Raw genomic sequence first — 25,559 nt, forward strand, 5'->3', positions numbered from 1 at the left:
GTACTGTGTGCAGTTTTGGTCGCCGCACTTGCGCAAGGATGTTTTGGCCTTGGAAGGAGTGCAGAGGAGGTTCACTAGGCTGATACCAGAGATGAGGGGTACTCGGAGTTTAGAAGGATGAGGGGGGATCTTACAGAGACATATAAGATATTAGGAAAGGGATGGATAGGGTAGAGGTAGAGAGATTCTTCCTGCTCAGAAAGGACAGGACTAGAGGGCACAGCCTCAAGGGGGGAGGGGGGAGCAGTTTAGAACAGAGTTGAGGAGGAACTTCTTCACTCAAAGGGTGGTGAATCTCTGGAATTCTCTGCCCATTGGAGCCTACCTCACTAAATATATTTAAGACATGGGTAGATAGGTTTTTGACAGACAAGGGAATTAAGGGTTATGGGGAAAAAGCAGGAAAGTGGAACTGAGTCACTTCAGATCAGCCATGGTCTTATTGAATGGCGGGGCAGGCTCGAAGGGCTAGATGGCCTACTCCTGCTCCTATTTCTTATGTTCTTAAGGCTGAGGGGGAACATGATTAAGGTGTATAGATTATGAGGGATATGGACAGGGAGAGTTGCAAGCAGTTGTTCCTCTTGGTTGAGGAATCAATCACAAAGCAGCATAGTTTTAGGGTGAAGGGCAGAAGATTCAGAGATTTTAGAAAACATTTTGTCACTCAGAGGATAGCGAGCATCTGGAATGCACCCTCTGGTAAGGTGGAGGAGGTGGGAAGTCTTACAACCTTTAAGCATTTGGCTGAGCAACTGAAATGTAACATTCAAATATATGGGACAAGAACTGAAAACAGGATTAGTGTGACTTTAATGATAGTTGTCAAATTCAATGGGCTGAAGGGCCTTTTCTGTGCTGTATGACTATGGTGGAAAGGTGCCAATCCAGTAGGGTACTTAGTCCTAAATGGTGTCATTGGAGTGTTGCTGGAGCTGCATTTATCCAGGCAAGTGAAGGGCATTCAATCACACTTCTGACTTGTGTTTTGTAAATGGCAAACAGAATTTAGGGACTCAGGAAGCAAGTTACTTGCTGTAGAATTCGCAGCCTCTGACCTGCTCTTGCTGCCAGTTTTCATATGGCTGATCCAGTTCAGTTTCTGGTATCCCACTGGATATTGATAGTGGGGGAATCCAGTGATGGTCACTGAATGTCATGGGGAGATGGTTAGGTTCTCTCTTGCTGGAGATGGTCATTGCCTGCCATTCAAATGGCATAGATGTTACTTGCCATTCGTCAGTGCAAATTGTCCAGTTTTGCTGCATATGGACATGGACTATTTCACTATGGGTGAAAAAGACTTGTGGCAAATTAGGACAATGGCAGCAGAGACTTGGATGGCTAAGTTTACTGATAGTCTATAATGTATGAAGTCGGCCAGTGGGTCGTTAGAATATTCAAAGGTAACAAAGTCATGGATAAGGATTTCATCGGAAGAATTCAAGCAGGGTGGAGTTAGTGATGTTACAGAAGTGGAAATTAATGGTCTTAAGCATGGCTAGATGTTCAAAATGCATCTTGGGTCATAAGAAAAGTTGCAAAAAGTTCAACCTCAAGACAGTTGCCAGGGAGAGGGATGAAGTTGATGGAGAGTGAGCACTGTAAGCAGCAGGGATCAATGGCAATAGCTCCACAGATTGTTGGTGCCATCTAACACCAGACCCATGATTCTTGCAAACCTAGTAAGTTTGGCAACCAGAATTGGCATCACCATAGAGTTCAATAACCATATATTTTCAATAGGGAAAGCTGGATATCAAACAGCAGAAACAGTAGAGGTTTTTTTCCATGTTAATACATAGTATGGATCACTACTGCTGGCCCAGTAGAAATCCCAGTGATGTTCCATCACTCTGGTCTGCACAGCTTAATAAACAAATTCAGTAAGGCATTAGCAGAGTTTACTGACCAACATTAAATAGGCCAATGATACAGCCCTAGGTGAACAGAGTTTCAGGGCTGAAGCCTGCGATTCAGTCGGTATGATTAAAGATGTCCATTTTACCTACTAGCTTGTGGAAATACTTAACGCAGGAAGCACTTGTCTGAAAGTAATGACTGACTATCCACAATTGCAAGCAAGTGTATTTACAATCCACATCAAGTGCATGCCCTTAACATACATGGTGTCAACAGCACGCACAGCACTTCTGAACAGCTATTCTCTTGAATCCTGTTTGTCAAGCAATAGGTGTACTCTTGAGTGGGTCACAAGAGAGGTAATGTCCAATGTTTAAGAATTATTTTTGCTCCTTTTCTACTGTTCCCAGACTGTGCTATATACCGTTTGCAGTGTCACTTTTAATTAGCTTTGGATAACATTTAGCTTTATACCTCTGTACTTAAATATAATCTTTGTGTTACACATGATTCATTTAATATTGTGTATTTTGTTGCAATTATGATAGACACACCACAAACAGAATGCTGACTGGAACCTCTGATACGGATTTACCTGTCAGTAATAATCAATTCAGAGTTTTTCGTTTGTGCTGCTGAGGCTTGCCAACTCCAGAAGTAAACAGCACTACGTCCAACACTCCTTACTCATTTTTAATCAAGTCAGAAACCACATGGTGTTGGCTATAATTTACTTAAACAGATCCCATACTTTGGAGAGCTCCAATCTGATGTGGCACAACTCCATTTGTTGCCTCCCTCTGAAGGTGCAACATGATAACATAGAATGCAAATGGCTAGATTGCTGTGCCAATACACTGTTTAATTTCTTTTGATTAGAAAATGTAAATCAGTTCAAATTACCAGAGTCTGTCTTGGGCAAGGTGAAGTACGCAATCCTTTTCTTGTTCAGACCCAGATCCCATCTCACAGTGATATTGTCCTGAGTCTAAGATTAGAAGCAGAATTAAACTCATTTATTGGTTCAAGCAGTGAGATAATTAGCTGGATATAAAAAAGAAAGAGGTGGTTATATTATTCACTGTGTTATTAACAGAACACTCCAGTCTTAATATTTAAATACAAAGGGAAACTAGCAATACCCTCTACCCACATGCTCTAATTAATCTCCATGTTTTATTTCTAAAGTTTGCACATGTGGATGATGATACAGGCTGTGTTGATCATCCATTCCATACTTGAGGGAGTATACCAACCATTCAATTACTGTCTCCATGTCACTTTTTATTCATTCATGGGATGTGGGTGTCATTGGCTGAGCTAGCATGCCCTTTGCCTGGAGAAATGGAAGAATGCTGTGGGGAAATACAAGGGATGGTCACCCATCCACACGCAGGTAACTACAGGCCTATTGAAAATAGATTTTGAAGAAAGCAATGAATGAACTTTATTGGTTTGACAATAGCAAGGCCAAATGAGCTGTTGAATTCCAGGTACAGCATAATCTTGTTGCTTTATATTTAGTATCAGCACTGGTGATAAGAAGGCTGCTATCACTTGTTTGTCTGCCATAAACTCTTACCTACAATATAACAAACCTTGATGTAACAAAGTCTATTCAGGCCTCATTAATAATGTGTACAATCTGCTCAAGTTCAAATTGAAAAGCATCAGAATTCATTCAGCAGCTTGAGTTCCAGATCTGCTGCATGACGGAATCAGCAAATGATTTTAGACTAAGCCAACTCTTATTTTGGAATTGTGGCTTGAAATACCAGTCCCAATAAGTTTATATGGTTCAGTTAAAGGGGGAGGTTATGTGAAAGAGAAGCAATGTTCTATACTTTGGTAGCTCACTCAGGTGAATATTTCATCGTGGAATTACAAATGGAACAGGATTGGTAAACCCAATGCAGCCCTCTGACCAAAATCCTAGATGGAATATGAAAGATGTCTTGCTACAGCTAAAGGGGGCATTGGTGAGACCACAATCAAAGTACTGCGCAGTTTTGGTTACCTTGATTGACTGAGCTGCTTCCAAAGCTAGTCTGTCTAAGTTCATTAGGTTAATCCTGAGATGAGGGTTGTCTTATGAGGAAAGGTTGAGTCTAAACTCATTGGAGTTTAGAATAAAAGAGAGGTGATCTTATTGAAATGCAAGCTTCTGAGCACGGCTGACAGTTGATGCTGAGACAACGATTCCCCTCGTGGGGGATTCTAGAACCAGGACACAGTTTAAAAATAGAGGGGGGGGATTTCCTTTGAGATGGGAATTTTTTTTGAGGTTCATTAGTCCATGAATTTCTCTTCCCCCAAGGCAGCAGTGGAGGCTGGATCATTTGTTCCAGTTTATCAAATCTTGCAAGAATTGTCAAGTTTTACCATGTTTGTTCAGTTGTAGTAGATCTCATGAAACTTCCTGGCCATGGAGTGTGCATCAAATACAAATCAAGAATATCTAACCTCAAACAGACCAGCAAAATTTACATGCAATCATTGCCATGCTATTTTAGATCACTCCCAAAAGGTACAAAGGAGACAACATATCTCTTATTCACGCACAGGATTGACATTCCCACCTTTTCTTCATTGAGCATCCAGACCTGATTAAAAATAACTACATACCAATTCCTTCATCCAGATTATGCCAGGATATTCTTCATGGAGTTAAGAACTCTTCCACACAGACTAGGAGGAATGATCACTGGGATTGCCCACAATTGGCTCTCACATAGGACAATGAACTCAAGTTTTTTTGACACATAGTTTCAAATCAAGGCGCAGACGATACGTGCAGCTTTCGCTCGTTTCAATACTGTGCCCATCAGCTTTGTCATGATAGTTGTTGCGATAGAAAGATGGATTCCCCACAGTACAGAAGAGGCCATTTTTAGAAGAGGCAAGTCTGCACTAACTCTCTGCAGTATCTTACCAAGGCCTTCTTCCTCATAACCTCACATATTTGTCACGCTAATCCATCTAACCTACACATCTTGGGTCACTAAAGGGCAATTTAGCATGGCGAATCAACCTAACCTGCACACCTTTCGACTGTGAGGAAACCAAAGCATCAGAGAAAACTCATGCAGATATGGGGAGAAAATGCAAACTGCACACAGTTACCCAAGGCCACAATTGAACCTAGGTCACTGGAGCAGAGTACTAATCACAGTGTCATCTTACTGCTTTTGTTTAGAATCTCAGAGGTTTACAACATGGAAAGAGGCCCTTTGGCTCAATTTGTCCATGCCACCCTTTTTTGTACCATTAAGCTAGTCCCAATTGTCCACTTTTGGCCCATATTCCTCAAACCAATATTCACATGTAACTGCTTTTCAAAATGCAAAATTGTACCTGCCTCTACTACCACCTCTGGCAGCTTGTTCCAGACACTCACCACCCTTAGTGAAAAAACTGCCGCTCTGGACTCTTGCATCTCTCCCCTCTCACCTTAAACCTATGCCTTCTAGTTTTAGACTCCCCTACTTTTGGGGAAAGATATTGACTATCTAGCTGATCTGTGCCCCTCATTATTTTATAGACCTCTATAAGATCACCCCTCAGCCTCCTGTGCTCCAGGGAAAAGAGTCCCAGTCTATCCAGCCTCTCCTTACAACTCAAACCATCAAGTCCCGGTAGCATCCTAGTAACGTTTTTCTGCGCTCTTTCTAGTTTAATAATATCCTTTTTATAAAAGGGTGACCAAAATTGTACACAGTATTCCAAGTGTGGCCTTACCAATGCCTTGTACAATTTCAGCAAGACGTCCCAAATTCTGTATTTAATGTTCTGACCACTGAAATCAAGCATGCCGAATGCCTTCATCACTCTGTCCAGCTGTGACTCAATGAGCCTGTACCCCAGATCTCTGTTCTATAACTCTCCCCAGTGCCCTACCATTAAGTCCTGACCTGGTTCAATCTACCAAAATAAATCACTTCAAAAATTACATTTATCTAAATTAAACTCCATTTGCCATTCATCAATCCACAGGCACAATTAATCGAGATCCTATTGCAATTGGAGATAACCTTCTTCACTGTTCACCATGCCACCAATCTTGGTGTCATCTGCAAATTTATTAACCATGCCTCCCAAATTCTCATCTAGGTCATTAATATAACTAACAGTGGGCCCAGCATTGATTCTTGAGGCAAACCACTGGTCACAAGCTTCCAGTTTGAAAAACAACTGTCTCTTTTGTCATCAAGCCAATTTTTGATCCATTTAGCTACCTCAGCCTGGGTCTCATGAGATTTAACCTTATGCAACAACCTACCATGCGGTATCTTGTCAAAGGCCTTGCTAAAGGCCATGTAGACAACATCAACTGCACCGCCCTCAACTACCTTCTTAATTACCCCTTCAAAAACAATCAAATTCGAGAGACATGATTTTCCACTCAAATGCTGACTAATATGTCCCTAATCAGTCCTTGCCACTTTAAATGCCTGTAGACCTGTCTCTCAGAATACTTTCTAATAACTTAGCCACTTATGTTAGGCTCACCAGCCTGTAGTTCCCAGGCTATTTCCTGCAGCCCTTCTTAAAGGCACAACATTTGCCACTCTCCAATCTTCAGGCACCCCACCTGTGACTGGCGATTCAAATATCTCTGCGAGGGAACCCATGATTTTCTCTCTAGCCTCCCACAGCATCCTGGGGTACACTTCATCAGGTCCCAGGGACTTATCCACCTTGATATACTTAAGACTTCCAGCACCACCTTCTCTGTAACATGTACACTTCAAGACATTACTATTTATTTCCCCAAGTTCCCTAACATCCATGCCTTTCTCAACAGTAATACTGTTGAAATATTCATTTTGGATCTCACCTATCCCTTGTGGCTCCTAATTAGATAGTTTTGTTGGTCCCCAAGGAGTCCTATTTTGTCCTTAGTTACGCTTTTGCCCTTAATGTATTTGTAGAAGGTCTTTGGATTGTCCTTTGTCTTATCTGCCAAAACAATCTGGTGTCCCCTTTTTGCCCTCCTGATTTCTCTCAACTCTACTCCTGCACCCTCTATACTCAAGGGATCCACTTGATCCCAGCTGCCTATACACATATGTCTTCTTATTCATCTTGGCCATGGCCGCAATATCCCGAGTCATCCAGAGTTTCCTACCTGCCCTTCAGTCGAAACAGAATGTGCTTAGCCTGAACCCTGGTTAACATCCTTTTGAAAGCCTTCCACTTACTCTTCCATCTGGGGTTTATTTAAAGACAGAGGCCTGCAAGCTGCTTTCTCCACAAAATCTCTTGAAGCTTCAGGGCTGTTTACATATTATAACAAGTATATTTATGGTTGCTAACCACATTTAAGTGGTTTTGACGTTCGTTGCTCATTTGGAACTGAAACAGTGAAAAGTTAAAAATCAGTTGTTGTTACATGTTCAAATATTGTTCAATGGAAACAGTAAGGCTGCTTCATTTGTAGTGCTATAGTTAAACTGTGTTAAAGAAAGTTTGTTTGGCTATAAAAGTTCCAAAGTTTGTCAGCAAACCCAAGACTTGCTTGGTCTGTTTCGTTTAGTCGTCAGCTGGGTAAACTCACCGTGCCATCGAGGACACCTTTTCCAGGATTCCTCAGTAACCAAAAATAATCAGCTGCTAGATGCTTTCACAGGGAATAAGTCTCAAAGGGGCAAGAGTAAGAGCTCAATTTAGCACTTAAAAATATACAAAGCCAAGGTTCACTGCACAATACCTGGGACTCCTTTAGCTTCTTGTCATAGTCAGCCTCCAGCTTGACCAACGGACCAAAGATGTTCTGGTATTGATAGGCATCTTCATAACGAAGGAGTACATGTTGGGGCTCTTCATCTACTCCAGGCTTCTCCAAGTCCTCAAGGGTAGCAGATGGATTATCCTAAAAAGCAAGAAACACACATTAGATTGTTACTAGGGGGATTGGAATTTTGACATTTCAATGTCTGAAGACAAATTAAATTTGATTAACATAATATTTGGTCCCATACATACAACCAGCCTGTTACATGGAACATCCGAGCACTCTCATCCTCCCCTTGGCCCACTCATGTCCAAGGAGCTAGAAATAATGCATAAAGTGCGCAGACTGCATAGAAATTATTTAAGGGCAACTCTAACAAATGCTGGTGCAAAAGTTACCCCAGCCACTGCCCTTATACACTGCTCAGCAGCCAGTGTGATAGTGCAGAGGATACAGTGAGCTTAGTTGGCACTGATATTTAACTGGCAGGGAAATCAGATAAAAGACTACAAGATTCAGAAAGTTGAAAGGTCTTCCAGAATGCAGAATGACAGGTGACCAGTGATCTGATGACAGGTTTGACAGCTGTGCAACTAGCAATTGGTGATAATGTTTCATCTGAATATTCTTGTTCCAAAATTACACATTCCCTTTTGGCAACAGATTGGAATCGGTTAACACTTGCCCATTACGCAATTTGTACCTTCCAGAGTTCCTCCAGTTTGTTAATCTGCTGTGCTGTAATTTGACGGGCTCGCAGTTGCTCCTGCTCCGAAGGAATCTTCACCAGCCAAGACAGAAAGCAACGGTCCTGAATTAGTGGCTGCCACTGTGAACTATCCCAGTTGATGTCCTTCAAGCTGCTCTGACTGGCACACGGTTGTCTGTGAAATAAAAGTAATTGCATGCAACATTTTAACATTGCTCTGTGGCTTTGGAAGAAGATAGAAGCAATGAAGAATCAGATTATAAATCTCACTGAAATGAGACTGATCTGAATCAAAGCAGCCTTCAACAATTGCGAGATTTAAAATTGTACAGCATAAACCAACATTGCTGTTTTGTCCTATTGTTTTGATGGACTTGCTAATGACTGCTCAACTTCTTAAACTGACACCGTATGTTCCACCTACCGTTACATTTGTTCCTTTTACACAAAGTGCGTTGAAGTGAGACACCATTTCCCAATAACAAGGGAGCATTAATGTAAATGAGAACAAAGAAAATTCCAGCACAGGAACAAGCCCTTTGGCCCTCCAAGCCTGCACCGATCATGCTGTCTGACTGAACTAAAACCCCCTACCTTCCAGGGACCATATCCCTCCATTCCCATCTTACTCATGTATTTGTCAGGACGCCCCTTAAAAGTCATCCTCATATCTGCTTCCATTACCTCCCCCAGCAGTAAGTTTCAGGCACCCACCACCCTCTGTTTAAAAAAAAACTTGCCTCATACATCTCCTTTAAACCTTGCCCATCACACCTTAAACCTATGCCCCCTAGTAACTGACTCTTCCACCCTGGGAAAAAGCTTCTGACTATTCACTCTGTCCATCCTCCTCAATCTTATAGACATCTATCAGATCGCCCCTCAACGTCAGCTGTTCCAGTGAGAACAAACCAAGTTTCTCCAACCTTTGTTCATAGCTAACACCCTCTGTGCCATGCGACATCCTGATAAGTCTTTTCTGTAGCCTCTCCACATCATTCTGGTAGTGTGACGACCAGAATTGAACACTATATTCCAAGTGCAGCCTAACTAAGGTTCTAAAAAGCTGCAACGTGACTTGCCTATTTTTAAACTCAATGCCCCGGCCGCTAAAGGCAAGTATGCCTTCTTGACTATCTTCTTCACCTCCGTTGCCACTTTCAGCGACCTGTGTACCTGTACATGCAGATCCCTTTACCTATCAATACTCTTACGGATTCTGCCATTTACTGTATATTTCCTATCTGTTTTAGGCCTTCCAAAATGCATTACCTGACATTTGTCCAGATTAAACTTCATCTGCCATCTCTCCCCTCATGACTCCAAACAATCTATATCCTGCTGTATCCTCTGATGGTCCCCATCGCTATCCACAATTTTACCAACTTTTGTGTTGTTCGCAAACTTACTAGTCAATCGAGTTACATTTTCCTCCAAATCATTTATATATATTACAAACAGCAAAGGTCCCAGCACTGATCCCTGAGGAATGCCACTTGTCACAGCCCTCCATTCAGAAACACACCCTTCCACTGCTACCCTCTGTCTTCTATAACAGAGCTAGTTCTGTATCCACCTTGCCAGCTCACCTCCGATCCCATGCAAATTCACCTTCTGCACCAGTCTGCCATGAGGGACCTTGTCAAGGCCTTACTGAAGTCCATGTAGACAGCGTCCACTGCCCTACCCGCGATCATGTTTGTCACTTCCTCAGAAACTCAGTCAAGTTGGTGAGACATGACTTTTCCTTCATAAAACCATGTTTCCTCTCACTAATATGTCCGCTTATTTAAATCCTGTCTTGAAGAATCCACTCCAATAATTTCCCACTGACGTAAGGCTCACCAGTCTGTAATTACCTGGATTATCCTTGCTACCCTTCTTAAACAAACAAGATTGGCTATTCTCCAATCCTCTGGGACCGCCCCAGTAGCCAGTGAGGATACAAAGATTTCTCTTAAGGCCCCAGCAATTTCCTGCCTTGCCTCTCTCAGGATTCTGGGGCATATCCAATCAGGCCCTGGGGACTTGAATACCTTAATGTTTTTCAAGAACCCCAATACCACCACCTTTCTGATATCAACATGACTCAAACTATCTACACACCATGAGCTTGTGCATCCATAAGACACAGGAGCAGAATTATGCCACTTGATCCATCGAATCTGCTCCATCATTTAATCATGGCTGATTCTTTTCTCATCCCCATAACACCTGATTCCCTTATTATTAAGATGACCTGGCCTCTACAGTCTTCCATGGCAAAGAGCTCCACAGATTCTCTGGCTGAAGTAATCCCTCCTCATCTGTTTTCAAGGAGCATCCCTTTAGCTTGAGGCTGTGCGTCTGGTTCTAGTCTTTCCTACTACTGGAAACATCCTCTCCACGTCTACTCGATCCAGGTCTTGCAGTATTCTGTAAGTTTCAACAAGATCCCCCCCATCCTTCTAAACTCCAACGAGTACAGCCCCAGGGTCCTCAACCGTTCCTCATATGACAAACTCTTCATTTCAGGTATCGTTCTTGTGAACCTCCTCCGGACCCTTTCAAAGGTCAGCACATTGTTCCTTAGATATGTGGCCCAAAACTGCTCACAATACTCTAAATGGGGTCTGATCAGAGCTTTATACAGCCTCAGAAGTACATCCCTACTCTTGTATTCTAGCCCTCTCGACATGAATGCTAACACTGCATTTGCTTAACTACCGACTGAACCTGCATTTTAACCTTGAGAATCTTGAACAAGGACTCCCAAGTCCCTTTGTGTTTCTGTTATCCCAAGCATTTTTCTATTTAGGAAATAGTCTCTGCTTCCATTCCTCCTTCCAAAGTGCATAACCTCACTTTTCTACATTGTATTCCATCTGCCACTTCTCTGCCCACTCTCCTAACCTGTCCAAGTCCTTCTGCTATCCCTGCTTCCTTAATACTACCTGTCCTTCTACATATCTTTGTATCATCTGCAAACTTAGCGACAATGCCTTCAGTTCTTTCCTCCAAATTGTTACTGTATATTGTGAAAAGTTGTGGTCCCAGCACTAACTCGAAGCACACCATTAATCGTTGGCTGCCATCCTAAAAACACCCCTTTATCCTCACTCTCTGCCTTCTGCCAGTCAGCGATTCCTCTATCCATGCCAGGATCTTACCCTTACTCTTAACTTATGTAATAATCTCCGATGTGGCAACTTATCAAAGTCCTTCTGGAAATCTAAATAAATCATGTCCACTGGTTCTCCTTTATCTAACTTCCTTGTTAGCTCGTCAAAGGCATGACCTCCCCTTGACAATGCCATGCAAACTCAGTCCTACTTTATCATGCGATCTCATCTTTAATAATGCACTCTAAAATCTTGTCAATGATCAAAGTCAGGTTAACCGACCTATAATTTCCCATCTGCTGTCTTCCTCCCTTCTTAAACAGCAGGCGACATCAGTTACTTTCCCGTCCTCTAGGACCCTCCCTGCCAAGTAAGAAGTCTCACAACACCAGGTTAAAGTCCAACAGGACTTTAACCTGGTGTTGAGACTTCTTACTGTGTTTACCCCAGTCTAACGCTGGCATCTCCACATCACCCTGCCTGCCTCCAGTGATTCCTAAAAGATCACCACCAATGCCTCCACAATTTCCTCAGCTATCTCTTTTAGAACCTTAGGGCGTAGTCCGTCCGATCCAGGTGATTTATCCACTTTCAGACCTTTCAGTTTCCCCAGAACCTTCCTCCTTAGTGATGATCCAGACATTGGGACAATTTATTAAAACAAACTGGTAATAGAGCCTCAACTCAAAGTTGTAGCTTATAATTGCAGAATAAACGCCCTTGCTTCCAATGTTGGAAAACAAAATTTTTGTGTTTTTCAGATGAAGAGGAAATTTGCTCTGCATTTCAGTCTCCTGTTCTTCACTGATATACTTCTACATGACCAGCAGGAATACACACTTGAAAACTGACTGATAAAACTACTGGGGCAGCACGGTGGCAGAGTGGTTAGCACTGCTGCCTCACAGCACCAAGGACCCATGTTCAATTCACAGCTTGGGTCACTGTTGCACATTCACCCTGTGTCTGCGTGGGTTTCCCCTCTGAATCTGAAAGATGTGCTGGTTACGTGTATTGACCCGAACAGGTGCTGAACTGTGGCGACTAGAGGAATTTCACAGTGACTTCGTTGCAGTGTTAATGTAAATCTACTTGTGACTACTGAATAAAAACTTTAAAAAACCGACAGTAGAAAGATATTAATCTTGGCATCGTGCAACCGTGAATTACAGTCACAGGGCTTGGCAGCAGGATGGGCCTAGTGAAACGTCTATTTGACACTGGCCTATACAGACAGCCTACTTTACAGTGCCTCCCACCTGTCCCAACACTTCCTAGTTATTTAGTTGCTCCTATTAACACATTCTGCAATCCACCTCTTGCCATCATTAGCACTATTGATCCCTTGATGGCACAATTAACACTCCCCCTTTGTCTTACGTCCAAGTTTGCCCACATCTTTGTGGTCCTGACTTATCCCTCTTCTTCTATTCTGCTCCACCTCTTTCCAACTATATAATTCAGTAAATTTATCTCACTTCAGTTCTGTAGAAGTGTAATTTAAATCCAAAAGGTTAACTCTGTTTCTCTCCATAGATGCTGCCAGACCTGAGTTCATCCAGCATTTTCTATTGTTATTACACTACAGTTGAGGGACAAAACAGTTTGGGTGACTGCTTTCAGGACATCTCTGTTCAGTTTGTAAGTGGGACTCAGTTTTAGTTTCATTTGAATTCTTTTCCCTATTGCCACTATGACCTCAGCTGCTTGCATTGTTCTATCAAAGCTCAATGGATGCATATTTCGATCAGATGCTTTACAACCTTTCAGATGCTGAGTTTAACAATTTTAGGTCATAACTTTTGCCCATTATTGCAAAACTTGGGAATCCTGTAGTAAGACGCTCATCTCTCAACTTCCCAGAGTCTGGCCACAATCTACAAAACACAAGTGTGATAGAATACTCCCCACTTCACTGGACGAAGTGCAGCTCCAACAACACTCGAAGCTTGACACCATCTAGGACAAAGCAGCCTGCTTAATTGCTACCCCTCCCACAAACATTCATTTCCTACAATATCATGTATAAAACTTTGGTGAGGCCATATCTGGAGTATTGTGTGCACTTCTGGTCACCACATTATAGGAAGGATGTGAACCTCTGGAGGGGGTGCAGAGAAGATTCACCAGGATGGAACATTTCAGTTATAAAGAGAGGTTGGATAGGCTTGGGTTGTTTTCCTGGAGCAGAGAGTGACCTGATTGAGATGTTCAAGGTTAAGAGGGGCAGGGACAGGGTGGATTGGGAGCAGCCATTCCCCTTAGTTAAAGGGCCAGCTACAAGGGGACACGAGTTGAAAATGAGGGGAGGTTTAGGGGGAATTGGAGGAAAAATATTTTTACCCAGAGGGTGGTGACTGTCTGGAATGTGCTGCTTGGGAGGGTGGTGGAGGCAGGATGCCTCATCTTTTGAGTACCTAGAAGAGTACTTGGCACGCCATAGCATTCAAGACTATGGGTCAAGAGCTGGCAAGTGGGATTAGGTGGGCAGGTCAGGACTGTTCATGCATCAGTGCAGACTCGATGGGCCAAAGGGTCTCTTCTGCACAGTAGTATTCTGTGATTGTGATCAACGCACAGTGGCCATTGTGTTTACCATCTACAAAATGCACTGCAGGAACTCACCAAGATTCCTTAGGCAGCACATTCCAAACCCACAACCACTACCATCTAAAAGGACAGGAACACCATCACTGGAAGTTCCTCTCCAACCTGACTTGGAAATATAACACCGTTCCTTCACTGTCACTGGGTCTAGATCCTGGAACTCCCTTCCTAACCACCACATTCTAAAGGTTAATTCAGGATGGGCAATGAATACTAGTCTAGCCAGCGAAGCCCACAACCCATAAATAAGTTTTTAAAAAATGCTCTGCCAGGTCCCTCAGGTCCTCTGTACTTCCTAGAGTTCTGCCATTCATGATGTATTCTCGTGGTGTTAGCCCCCGCTCCTTTTTAATTATCATCTCTAATTTCACCTTTTGATGTCATGGCAACCTGTCTTTCTGGCTTTTTCCTGATATCTGTAACTTACCCACTAATTTTTTTTTCAATCTAATTCAATCAAGTCCAATCCAGAGACTCAACAAGTTGAGACATTCACAATCCAAGCTGACAAGACAGAGCTCTCACCTCCTCTCTTGGGCTTGATCTACATGATCCAAGCTGATTAGAGGAGGTGCAATGCCTGCTCCAAGGCCCAATCTCAATTGTATCTTAGCCAAAAGGCCGAGATGCTGGTTTTAAAAATTGTAGCAAATGAAATTAAACGCAACCTAATGACTTCAACCAAGAACAGCATGTCGATACTACACTTGACCTTAGCCAAAAGGCTGAGAAGCAATAGCCACTACTTGTGATTTGACACCATGCACTATCAGTTTAACCTTTTAGCCCATTGCAGCTTTAGACCAAACTCACCTGCATAACAGCACCACGACAGAGTCAGCCTTGGCAGGGATGAAACCCAACAGGAATACATTCCTACAACCACAGTTGTAGCACTCGAGGACAGTCTCACCCAGTGGTCCATCTTTGTGCAGAGTGACTTCCTTACACTTGGCTCTCACCAGGTGGTTAACAATATGGCTGCAAGGTGAGAGTGAAATCAAAAGGGTATTTAGTCAATTTGAGCCAAAGTCAATATTTTTCTCAATAAGAGGCTGATATTGACACGCCATTTGGACAGCAAAGGAAGCAACAAGGAAAGCAGAAAAAAACTTAAGCAAGGAGGGCTAAAAGGGAGCATGAAAAAGCATAGGCCAGTAGGATTGAGGAAAATCCCAAGGCTTCTTACACATATATAAAGAGCAAGACAGTAGCCAGGGCGAGGGCTGGCCCACTCAAGGACATGGGAGTGAACCTATGCATGAAGCCAAAGGAAATGGGCAAGGTATTAATGGGTACTTTGCATCAGTATTCACCAAAGAGAAGACCTCGTGGATAATGAGTCTGGGAAAGGATGTGTAGATAGTTTGAGTCATGTTGAGATCAAAAAGGTGGTGGTGGTATTGGGGATCTTGAGAAACAGTAAGGTAATGAATCCCCAGGGCCTGAGAATACAGAGAGGCAAGGGAGGAAATTGCCGGGGCACTGACAGAAATCTTTGTAACCTCACTGGCTACAGGGAAGGTACAGTAAGAAGTCTCACAACACCAGGTTAAAGTCCAACAGGTTTATTTGGCAGCACTAGCTTTCAGAGCCTCAAGCTCCTCCTTCAGATGAGTGAGGACTTGTGTTCACAGGGCATATAAAGACATAAACTCAATTTACAAGATAATGGTTGTAATGCGAGCCTTTACAGGTAATGAAGTCTTAAAGATACAGACTGCAACACTGTCATCAAACCAGCAGAGAAAGGAGAGGCCACTGTCATACTGAACAGAACGGATTACTGCAAAGTGTACCGACAACTGGACAACCAGGAACACTACAGACGATTACCCGCAGATCCAACCAAAAAACACATCCATCAACTCAGACTGATCAAGACCTTTGATCTGGACTTTGAGTACCCTCCTTGCTCTCATCCCATGTGCTCCCCACGTTGGAGATCTCTACTGCCTCCTGAAGATACACGAGGCGAACACACCGGCCATCCCATCGTATCAGGTAATAGGACCGTGTGAGAACTTCTCCGGCTATGTCGAGGGCATCCTGAAACACAATGTACAAAGAACTCCCAGCTTCTATAGTGACACTACAGACTTTCTACAAAAACTTAGCACACATGGAGCAACTGAACCAGGAGCACTTCTCGTCACAATGGATGTCTCAGCACTCTACACCAGCATCTCCCACAATGACAGCATTGCTGCAACTGCCTCAGTACTCAACACCAACAACTGCTAATCTCCAGATGCAATTCTGCAACTCTTCCACTTCATCCCGGACTACAATGTTTTCACCTTCAACAACCAGCTCTTCACCCAGACGCACGAAACAGCCATGGGAACCAAATACGCACCTCAATATGCCAACATCTTTATGCACAGGTTTGAACAAGACCTCTTCACTGCACAGGACCTTCAACCGATGCTATACACTAGATACATGGATGACCTTTTACTACTCTCCGGAATTTGCTGCATTCTTGAATACACGCATTTCCATCAAGGATAGTCACCTCAGCATTTCATTGTACTGTAAGCCCACAGATAACCTCACGATGCACCATTTCCACCCTAAACACATTAAAGAAGCCATCCTCTACAGACAAGCCCTCCGTATACACAGGATCTGCTCAGATGAGGAAGATCACAACAGACACCTCCAGATGCTGAAAGATGCCCTCATAAGAGCAGGATATGGCGTTCAACTCAATCGATGGTTTCAGCGTGCCACAGCGAAAAACTGCACCAAACTCCTCAGAAGACAAACGCGGGAGACGGCGGACAGAGTACCCTTTATCGTCCAGTACTTCCCTGGAGCGGAGAAGCTACGACATCTTCTCCTGAGCCTCCAATATGTCAATGAAGATGATGAACATCTCACCAAGGCCATCCCCACACCCACACTGCTTGCCTTCAAACAACAGTACAATCTCAAACAGACCATTGTCCACAGCAAAGTACCAAGCCTCCAGGAGAACAGTGACCACAACATCACACAATCCTGCCACAGCAATTTCTGCAAGATGTGCTGGTCATGGATGCATCATCTCACGTGAGAACACCATCTTCCAGGTACACGGTACATACACTTGCAACTCGGCCAACGTTCTCTATCTGATACACTGCAGGAAAGGATGTCCCGAGGCACGGTACATTGTGGAGACCATGCAGACGCTATAACAAATGAATGAACATTGCTCAACAATTGTCAGGCAGGATTGCTTCCTTCCAATTGGGGAACACTTCAGCAGTCAAGGGCATTTAGCCTCTTATCTTCGAGTAAGCATTCTCCAAGGCGACCTTCACGACAACGCAGAATCGCTGAACAGAAACTGATATCCAAGTTCCGCACAAATGAGGATGGTCCCAACCGGGATCTTACGTTCATGTCACACTATCTGTAACGCCCATGGCTTGCCTGGGCTCGCCAGATCTCATTAACTGTCTTGGCTGGAGACAATACACATCTCTTTAACCTGTGCTTAACCCTCTCTCCACTCACATTGTTTGTACCTTTAAGACATGATTATCTGTAAATACTCACATTCCAACCATTATCTTATAAATTGAGTTTGTGTATTTATATGCCCTGTTTGTGAGCATAAGTCCTCACTCACTTGAAGGAGCTTGAGGCTCTGAAAGCTAGTGCTGCCAAATAAACCTGTTGGACTTTAACTTGGTGTTGAGACTTTTTACTGTGCTTACCCCAGTCCAACGCCGGCATCTCCACATACAGGGGAGGTCCCAGAGAATGAGAGAATAGCCAATTTTGTTCCTTTGATTAAGAAGGGTAGCAAGAATAACCCAAGTAATTACAGGCCAGTGAGCCTTACATCAGTGGTAGGGAAATTATTGGAAAGGATTCTTCAAGGCAGGATTTATTCCCACTTGAAAATAAGTATTAGCGAGAGAAGACATGATTTTGTGAAGGGGAGGTCGTGTTTCACAAACTTGATCGAGTTTTGCGAGGTAGTGACGAAGATGATTGATGAGGGTAGGGCACTGGATGTTGTCTACATTAAGGCCTTTGACAAGGTCCCTCATTGCAGACTGGTGCAGAAGGTGAAGTTTCATGGGATCAGAGGTAAGCTGGCAAGGTGGATACAAAGCTGGCTCAGTCAAATAGTGGAAGGGTGTTTCTGAATAGAGGGCTGTGACAACTGGCGTTCCTCAGGGATCAGAACTGGAATCTTTGCTGTTATATATATATATATATATATATATATATATATATATAAATAAATGATTTGGAGGAAAATATAACTGGTCTGATTGGCAAGCCTGTGAATGACACCAAAGTTGGTAGATTTGCGGGTAGTGATGAGGACCATCAGAGGATATGGATCAGTTGGAAACTTGGGCAGAGAGATGGCAGATGGAGTTTAATCCAGGCAAATGTGAGATAATGCATTTTGGAAGATCTAATACAGATAGGAAATATACAGTAAATGGCAGAATCCTTAAGAGTATTGATAGGCAAAGGGATCTGGGCGTACAGACACAGAGGTCACCGAAAGTGGCAATGCAGGTGGAGAAGGTAGTCAAGAAGGCATTCTGCATGCTTGCGTTCATTGGCCGGGGCACTGAGTTTAAAAATTGGCAAGTCATGTTGCAAATTTATAGAACCTTAGTTAGCCCGCACTTGGAATATGGTGTTCAATTCTGGTCGCCACACTACCAGAAAAGATTTACCAGGACATTGCCCAGTATGGAGGGCATTAGCTATGAGGAGAGGTTGGAGCAACTTGGTTTGTTCTCATTGGAATGACAGAGGTTGAGGGGTGACATGATAAAAGTCTACAAGATTGAGAGGCATGGACAGAGTGGATAGTCAGAAGCTTTTTCCCAGGGTGGAAGAGTCAATTACTAGGGGGCACAGATTTAAGGTGCGAGGGGCAAGATTTAAAAGGAGATGTATGAGCCAGTTTTTTTTTTCCCCCACACAGAAGGTGGTGGGTGCCTGGAACTCATTGCCAGGGGAGGTAGTGGAAGCAGATACAGTAAGGGGCGTCTTGACAAGTACATGAATAGCATGGGAATAGAGGGATATGGTCCCTCGCAGGGTAGGGGGCTTAGTTAAGTCAGGCAGCATGGTCGGTGCAGGCTTGGAGGGCTGAAGAGCCTGTTCCTGTGCTATAATTTTTTGTTCTTTGAAGTTAACTTGAACTCGGTGCCTTTAATGCCTTCAGGATATCTCAAAGGACTTTAAAGCATATTGCGGCCAAACAGTTGCCAAACTACCAACAAGGTTTCAATTAGGTAAAGAAACATTTAAACTGTTCATGATTATGTTCATTGAGGGAGAAATTCAGGACACTGAGGAAAGCCATTCTACCCATCTTCAAATGGAACTCTTACATCCACCCAGATAGAGGCTCTTTTTAGCAGCTCTTTCATATGACAGTACCTCCGACAGTGTAGCATCCCCTTCAGTGCTGCAATGAAACGTCAGTCTGGGTTATGTGCTTAAGTCATGATGATGCTTTCAACTCATTAAGTTAAAGAGGTGAGAATGCTACCAAAGGCACACTGACAGGAAAAGTTGTTTTCAAGTACACTTCATTACTGACATTACTTTACTATAATAAACTTGCTGGGAAGAAATACATTTGTTATAGAAGGGCAGTTCAGTGAATTACTCCATGTTATGTAGGATCTCAACAGTAAATCTGCAGTTCCGAGATACATCAAAAGTTAATTTAATCTCATTTCACTATTGCACCGCCATGAGGGGAAGTTTCCATTGTAATCAGTGAATGGAATGAATCCTTTCCTCAATATTTAATATTCCTTTGCTCACTGCTAAAGTGATCTGGTAATTCACTCAACTGAATATCTGCCAAAAGAAAAGTTAATAACCTTCCAGCATTTTTAGTGGCATTGCATCAATTAATACATAGTGGTGGAATTTTCATTTCATGGCAGATCAGTTTATTCAAACGTCTGTGATGGCTCAGTTGGTAGCACTCTCGTCTCAGAGTCACATGGCTGAGCACAAAAATCAAGGCTAACATTCCAGCGAATACTGATCAAGTGCTTTTTTTTGCCGTGGAATCTTTTACACAGCTGTCTTGAAGAGGGACAACAAAGTTATTCCCAGTGTACTGGCCAATATTTATCCCAGGACTAAAATCACAAAAACAGATCATTCTCACATTGTTGTTTGTGGAAGCTTGCTGTGCACAAATTGACTGCCACGTTTCTTACACTAAGTCAGCGACTACACTTCAAAAAGCAAGATGGGCTGTGAAAGACTATGGGAAATTTAGTGAAAAGCACCATATCATACAAAATGAATACTAAGATTAACTTTAATTGTTACGTAATTGTCAAGTTAAATATGGTGCAAGTTAACTTTATTTAGTGAAATAGAACAGAAAAGGCAGAGTCACCAAAAGAAACAGGATCCTTAAAATCTAATAAAACATTGTGTTAAATGCATGACGTTGTACAGATTCAAGTTTTACAGAGAGACTACATGGTCATATGTTGAATCCAATTATACGTCTGTGAACAAATACCGACTTAATAGCAGTGGGGTGTGGCTACCACATCTAAGAGGACCAAATTATCAATTTAAGATAAAAGCATATTATTGTTGATGCTGGAATCTGACGAGAAAACACTGCAAATCTCAGCAGGTCTGACAGCATCTGTGGAGAAAAAAAACAGTTCAAGTTCTGTCTGGATGACTCTGATGAAGGGTCAGCCAGACTTAAAACATTAACTCTGTTTTCACTCCACAAATGCTGTCAGACCTGCTGAGATGTTCCAGTATTTTCTCTTTTTGTAACAATCAACTTAAGTTGAAGTATTGTAAACAGCTCGTCACGCCTCTCACAGCACGAAGTTATACCATTTCTACCATCGATGCTGCTTTTCAGTTGTTGTTATGGGGCATAATAGCCGATCTGTCACAATGTGCAATGAATGACCACTCCATCCAATCACCTTTCAGTGGTTTTGGTTCACAGACAAGTGTTGCCCAGCACACTGGGGAATTCCATACACTTCCACAAATAATAACTTGGCTCTTTTGTCTTCCTGAATAGGCAGTAAGGCTTCAGCCTAAAGTTTCACCTCCAGCAATGTGACTCAAGAGCCATAGCAATGTGGTTGATTCTCAACTGCTCTCCAAGGACAACTAGGGATGGGCAATAAATGCTGGCCAGCCAGTGGCACCTATGCCCCATGAATGAAAAAAAATGAAGTCCCCACGTATGCTTACAGGAATGTCAACCTGAAAATAAAACCTGATCCCACATACTTCAAACAAGAGTACGACCAACTGAGTTATTCTGATCCTAAAATTTTCTAACAGATGCCACAATTTGCTCATCACAAATCTCCTCACTCACCTGCCAGAGGTGTTTCCACGACCATTACAGAACCATTTCTTGCTGGTATTGCAGTAAACAACACAAGCTGGATCATGAATTCCGCAGTAACTGCAAAAGAGAACAGAATGAATGAAATAAATAGCTTTCACAAACTGGTGCACAATTTCACTGGCTTGTGTTTGTTTTCAACAAAAGAAAGAAATGTAACAGCAAGCTATTAGGAAGGCAAATGAAGCTGCTGCTTATTGCAAAGGGAATTGAATAGAAAAGTGGAGATGTTTTACTCTAGGTCTCTAGTGTCAGTGAAACCAGATCTAAAGTACTGTGTACAGTTTGGATCTCATTTTAAGGATATAAATGCATTGGTGACAGTTCAGTGAAGGTTCACTTGACCAAAGCTGGGGTGGAGATTATCTTGAGTGAATGTTGGACAGGTTGAGTCTGCATCCACTGAAGTTTAAGGACGAGAGATGAGCTGACTGAAACAGAAGATTCTAGGGAGACTCGACAGTGTGGACACAAAGGATTTTTCTCTTGTGGGGGCGACTGGAACTAGGCAACAGTTTAAAAATGAGGGATCTCCCATTTAAGACGGGGGGGTAATTTTTTGAGGGTTATGAATCTTTGAGGGTGTATCGGTGGGATGCAGAGAAGAAAAACACCAAGCAGAACCATAGAATCCCTACAGCGCAGGAGACCACTCAGCCCATAGCATCTGCACCAACTCTGACAGATCATTTTACAGGCCCTATCCACATAGCCCTACGTATTTACTCCACTAATCACCCTAACTGACACACCCTGGGAATTAAGGGATAATTTTGCATGACCAATCCACCTAACCTGCACATCTTTGGACTGTGGGTGGAAACTGGAGCACCTGGAGGAAACCCATGCAGACACAGTGAGAATGTACAAACTCCACTCAGCCAGTCACCCAAGGTCAGAATCGAAACCCGGTCCCCAGGCTGCGAGGCAGCATTCCCATCTTTTTTCCAACTTAACATTTTACAAGGTTAGACAGGGTGTCAAATTGTAGTACCTGCAGGCGTGCAAAGGAAGGTCCTTGGTGTAATATGTATCCTCTTCATCTTCCTCAAAGTTCAATTCTGGTAACAACTGGCTAGCTTTGGCAACAGCATCATCAACTGCTCCATTCTGGAGAACTCCATCTGGTCCATTCACCTGTGTGAGGGAAGATCATCGTCAGCGCTTACAAGGGCGAATGAAGCAATTACCATCGCATCATATGCTTCTGTTCACAATGATCCATAGGAATCTCATATTGAGAATCAATAAAAGGGAAAGAAATTTGTCCATCTTTTCTGTACAAATACAGAACCTACTTTGTCCCTTCCCTAATTAACAGTAGCATACTGCCATGGTACAATAGTGAACCAATCATTACGTTGTGGAACATGGGCTAGTTTTCACTATTCCATCATCAGTGCTAGATGAAGTTATTAGGAAGTTGCTGGCCTTTATAGGCCATCACTGGTTCAAGAACAGCACTGCTCACTACCAACATTTTACAAAGTTTGCTAAATACAACTGAAAATAGTAGCAGTCAGGCATTATAACATGGTTAATCTTCAACTCTCATCACATCAAAAAAAACCGTCAGAACACAGTATGTTAAATATTCATTAGAAAAGAGTGCCGAGATTTCTCAGTCAATAACTGGAAAGATCACTGGCGTTTCATCAGACCCCTACCACACAATCCTATTCTGTCAAAGTTCATTTCACATCAGAGCACAGATCCTCTCTACCTGCACACAAAATCCAGGTGAAATGAAAAATGTTCCATGAACTTTCAAAACAGCATGCACACAACGCAAGCGCCAATTAATTCAAACACAAAAAGGGATTAAAAAAATGAACACAGACAACAGAAACATCATGAAAGTGCAAAAACGAGAGATTCCTGAGATCAAGACATTTGCTCTGTAATACAGTAAAAATGTTTTTCACTAAACACCATTATATGCAATAAGATACAATGGAACAGACTGAAAACTGCATTACATTTAATCTCAAATACAAGCAGCAGGAACATACTGCTTTTCGACGATGAGGAAAGGTTATCAGATGTCTAGTTTGGCTATCCATTGAATGGCCTCCTGAGCGGAGAAATGAGGTGACTCCCGCTAAAGGTCTAGGGCAGGTTGATATGTGCTGTGGTCAGGGACTTGTGGATCATCATATTTTGCAAATAATGAAGTACATTCAGTATTGTGGGATGGAATTACACAGTATCTATGTAACTATAAATGACAAGATGCAAATCAACAATCAGAAATAAAAAACGCCCTCCCCGCCCCCGTCTGAGAATAGTTGCTCAGATTTTTCTTTGATCCTACTGTGAAAAGTTAGCTAGTACAGCCCTACTTTTCAAGCAATATTATGGCAACAGGCGGTTACTAATGAGCAATGTTTAACAGACCTATAATCAACAATTCAATCGCCAGTTGGTGACTTGAGTGTTCTGCACCTTTCTGCATTCAGTGCCTAGCATCTTAATCTATCTTCTCAGGTTAACACATCAACAAAAGAGCAGGACAGACAACTGCACTTGCTAATAATAACTAGGCAATAAGCAAGTATTACTTTAGTGAAGGTGCAGATGCTGTCCTTATCTATGAAACTGGAGCAAACTGCAGATGAAAGCAGTTGTTTTTAAATGTTTATTAAATGACAAGCAGCAAGATATTTCCCCACCAGCCAACAAAATAAATGCCTGCATTATTTCCCTAACACATGACTTGATCACAGAAGCCAGTGGCTGAGTGCACAGGGAGAACCCATTTCCCTCAGAGAATTTAATAATAACCAGAGGATATGGAATTAACATAACTGGTAAAAGATTAGTGAGGGGTTGCAGTAAATATTTCACCCAGAGGATGAGAGCTTGGAGTTTTCTGAACGAAAGGCTCATCACATTTTTAAAAATATTTGGTTGTGCACTTCAAATGTCATAACCTACAGGACTTTGAACCCAGAACTGGAAAGTAGGATTACGTTGCATAGTTCTTTGGCAGCCAGCACCAATGAACAACTTCTGTGCCATAGACATCTGTTCCTGCATAATACTTTGCTTGACATTTCCATCTCTAATAGAAATGGAACAATTACAGCCATGGGCAACAAATTTTTTTGTATTGCCCAGCGCATACTTCTAGCAGGCAGCACTCAACAAGGTGAATTGCATTGAGGTTAAGTCAAAACTGGTAGTACTTGGACAGCTGCACATTTTATTGGTAGTGAATTGTTACTAATGGGTCCCCGCACCTGAGTGATGTGAGGAGTGTTTGCCCTACACGGATAACCTGCACTATCCCCAGAGGGAGTGGTACTGGACATCTGCTCCATCTTGCAGGAGCTTGACAGCTGACCAGGAAGGAAATCCCCATTACTGTAACCAACGGGCCATCAGGCACTTCAGCAGTTCACCACCATCTTCTCAAGGGCAATAAAGAACGGACAATAAATGCCTTGCGATCACTATTGGCATCTCAAGAACAAATTAAAAAAACAGCAACACTGTAGCAAAAGAAATCCCAGCAATTCAAAAATAAATGCTAACTTTTAGGCACAAAATTCCCTATTCTTTGTTAGCCAATAAGCTAATAACACCAGATTTGGATTAGTCCCAGTTTCTGGAATTTCCCCTCCATCTCAAAAAGCCACCTCTTTGATCAAGAATTTGATCACCTTCCTAATTTCCTTCCTCAGTTTAGTGCCCATTTCATTAAGATTATTTCTCTGAAGTGCCTTGGATATTTTATGTTAAAGGTGCTTTAAAGGTAAATTGCTACAGTACACCCGATACTTTAACTTTCAAGTACAATAAATTAAAATAACATCTTGAATGTCTCCTAGAATATGCACGTGCAAAGGTATTTGCTCTTTTAATTCGGAGTCCAACCTTGAGTAAATTGGAAGGAATGGGTGAAGAAAATGGATGGAAGATGGCAACTTATTGGCAAATTACAAACCATTTGTTTTGTTTCTCCTCCTTATTGAGCCACTGCTGCAACACCATTTTACAGATGCTGGCTATCTTTTAACCTCAAGTCATGTGGCCAAACATCAAGTATGTTAGGCAGTGACAAAGTATTGTGCACTTTTAAGTATCACATTGTGAAATAAATGGATATTTAACCATTAAGGGCATCACAGCTATGCCCTGACTTCACTC

At 42.5% G+C, this 25,559-nt stretch overlaps 1 protein-coding gene across 4 annotated transcripts in view; it reads right to left on the reverse strand.

Annotated features, from left to right (window-relative positions):
- The window catches only part of upf1 (UPF1 RNA helicase and ATPase), an 86,880-nt gene that overhangs the window by 37,124 nt on the left and 24,197 nt on the right, over nucleotides 1-25,559 (reverse strand). For all 4 annotated transcript variants that reach the window (XM_080213146.1, XM_080213145.1, XM_080213144.1 and 1 more), the window contains exons 2-7: nucleotides 22,402-22,544; nucleotides 21,378-21,467; nucleotides 14,828-14,995; nucleotides 8,301-8,481; nucleotides 7,574-7,735; nucleotides 2,767-2,851 (exon numbers count right to left, since the gene is read on the reverse strand). In XM_080213146.1, coding sequence (XP_080069272.1) covers nucleotides 2,767-2,851; nucleotides 7,574-7,735; nucleotides 8,301-8,481; nucleotides 14,828-14,995; nucleotides 21,378-21,467; nucleotides 22,402-22,544 — 829 coding nt within the window. The remainder of the gene's footprint in view (nucleotides 1-2,766; nucleotides 2,852-7,573; nucleotides 7,736-8,300; nucleotides 8,482-14,827; nucleotides 14,996-21,377; nucleotides 21,468-22,401; nucleotides 22,545-25,559) is intronic.

The sequence above is a fragment of the Carcharhinus amblyrhynchos genome, chromosome 26, assembly GCF_965287045.1.
Source record: "Carcharhinus amblyrhynchos chromosome 26, sCarAmb.v2.hapA, whole genome shotgun sequence".
In the NCBI taxonomy this organism is placed as follows: domain Eukaryota; kingdom Metazoa; phylum Chordata; class Chondrichthyes; order Carcharhiniformes; family Carcharhinidae; genus Carcharhinus; species Carcharhinus amblyrhynchos.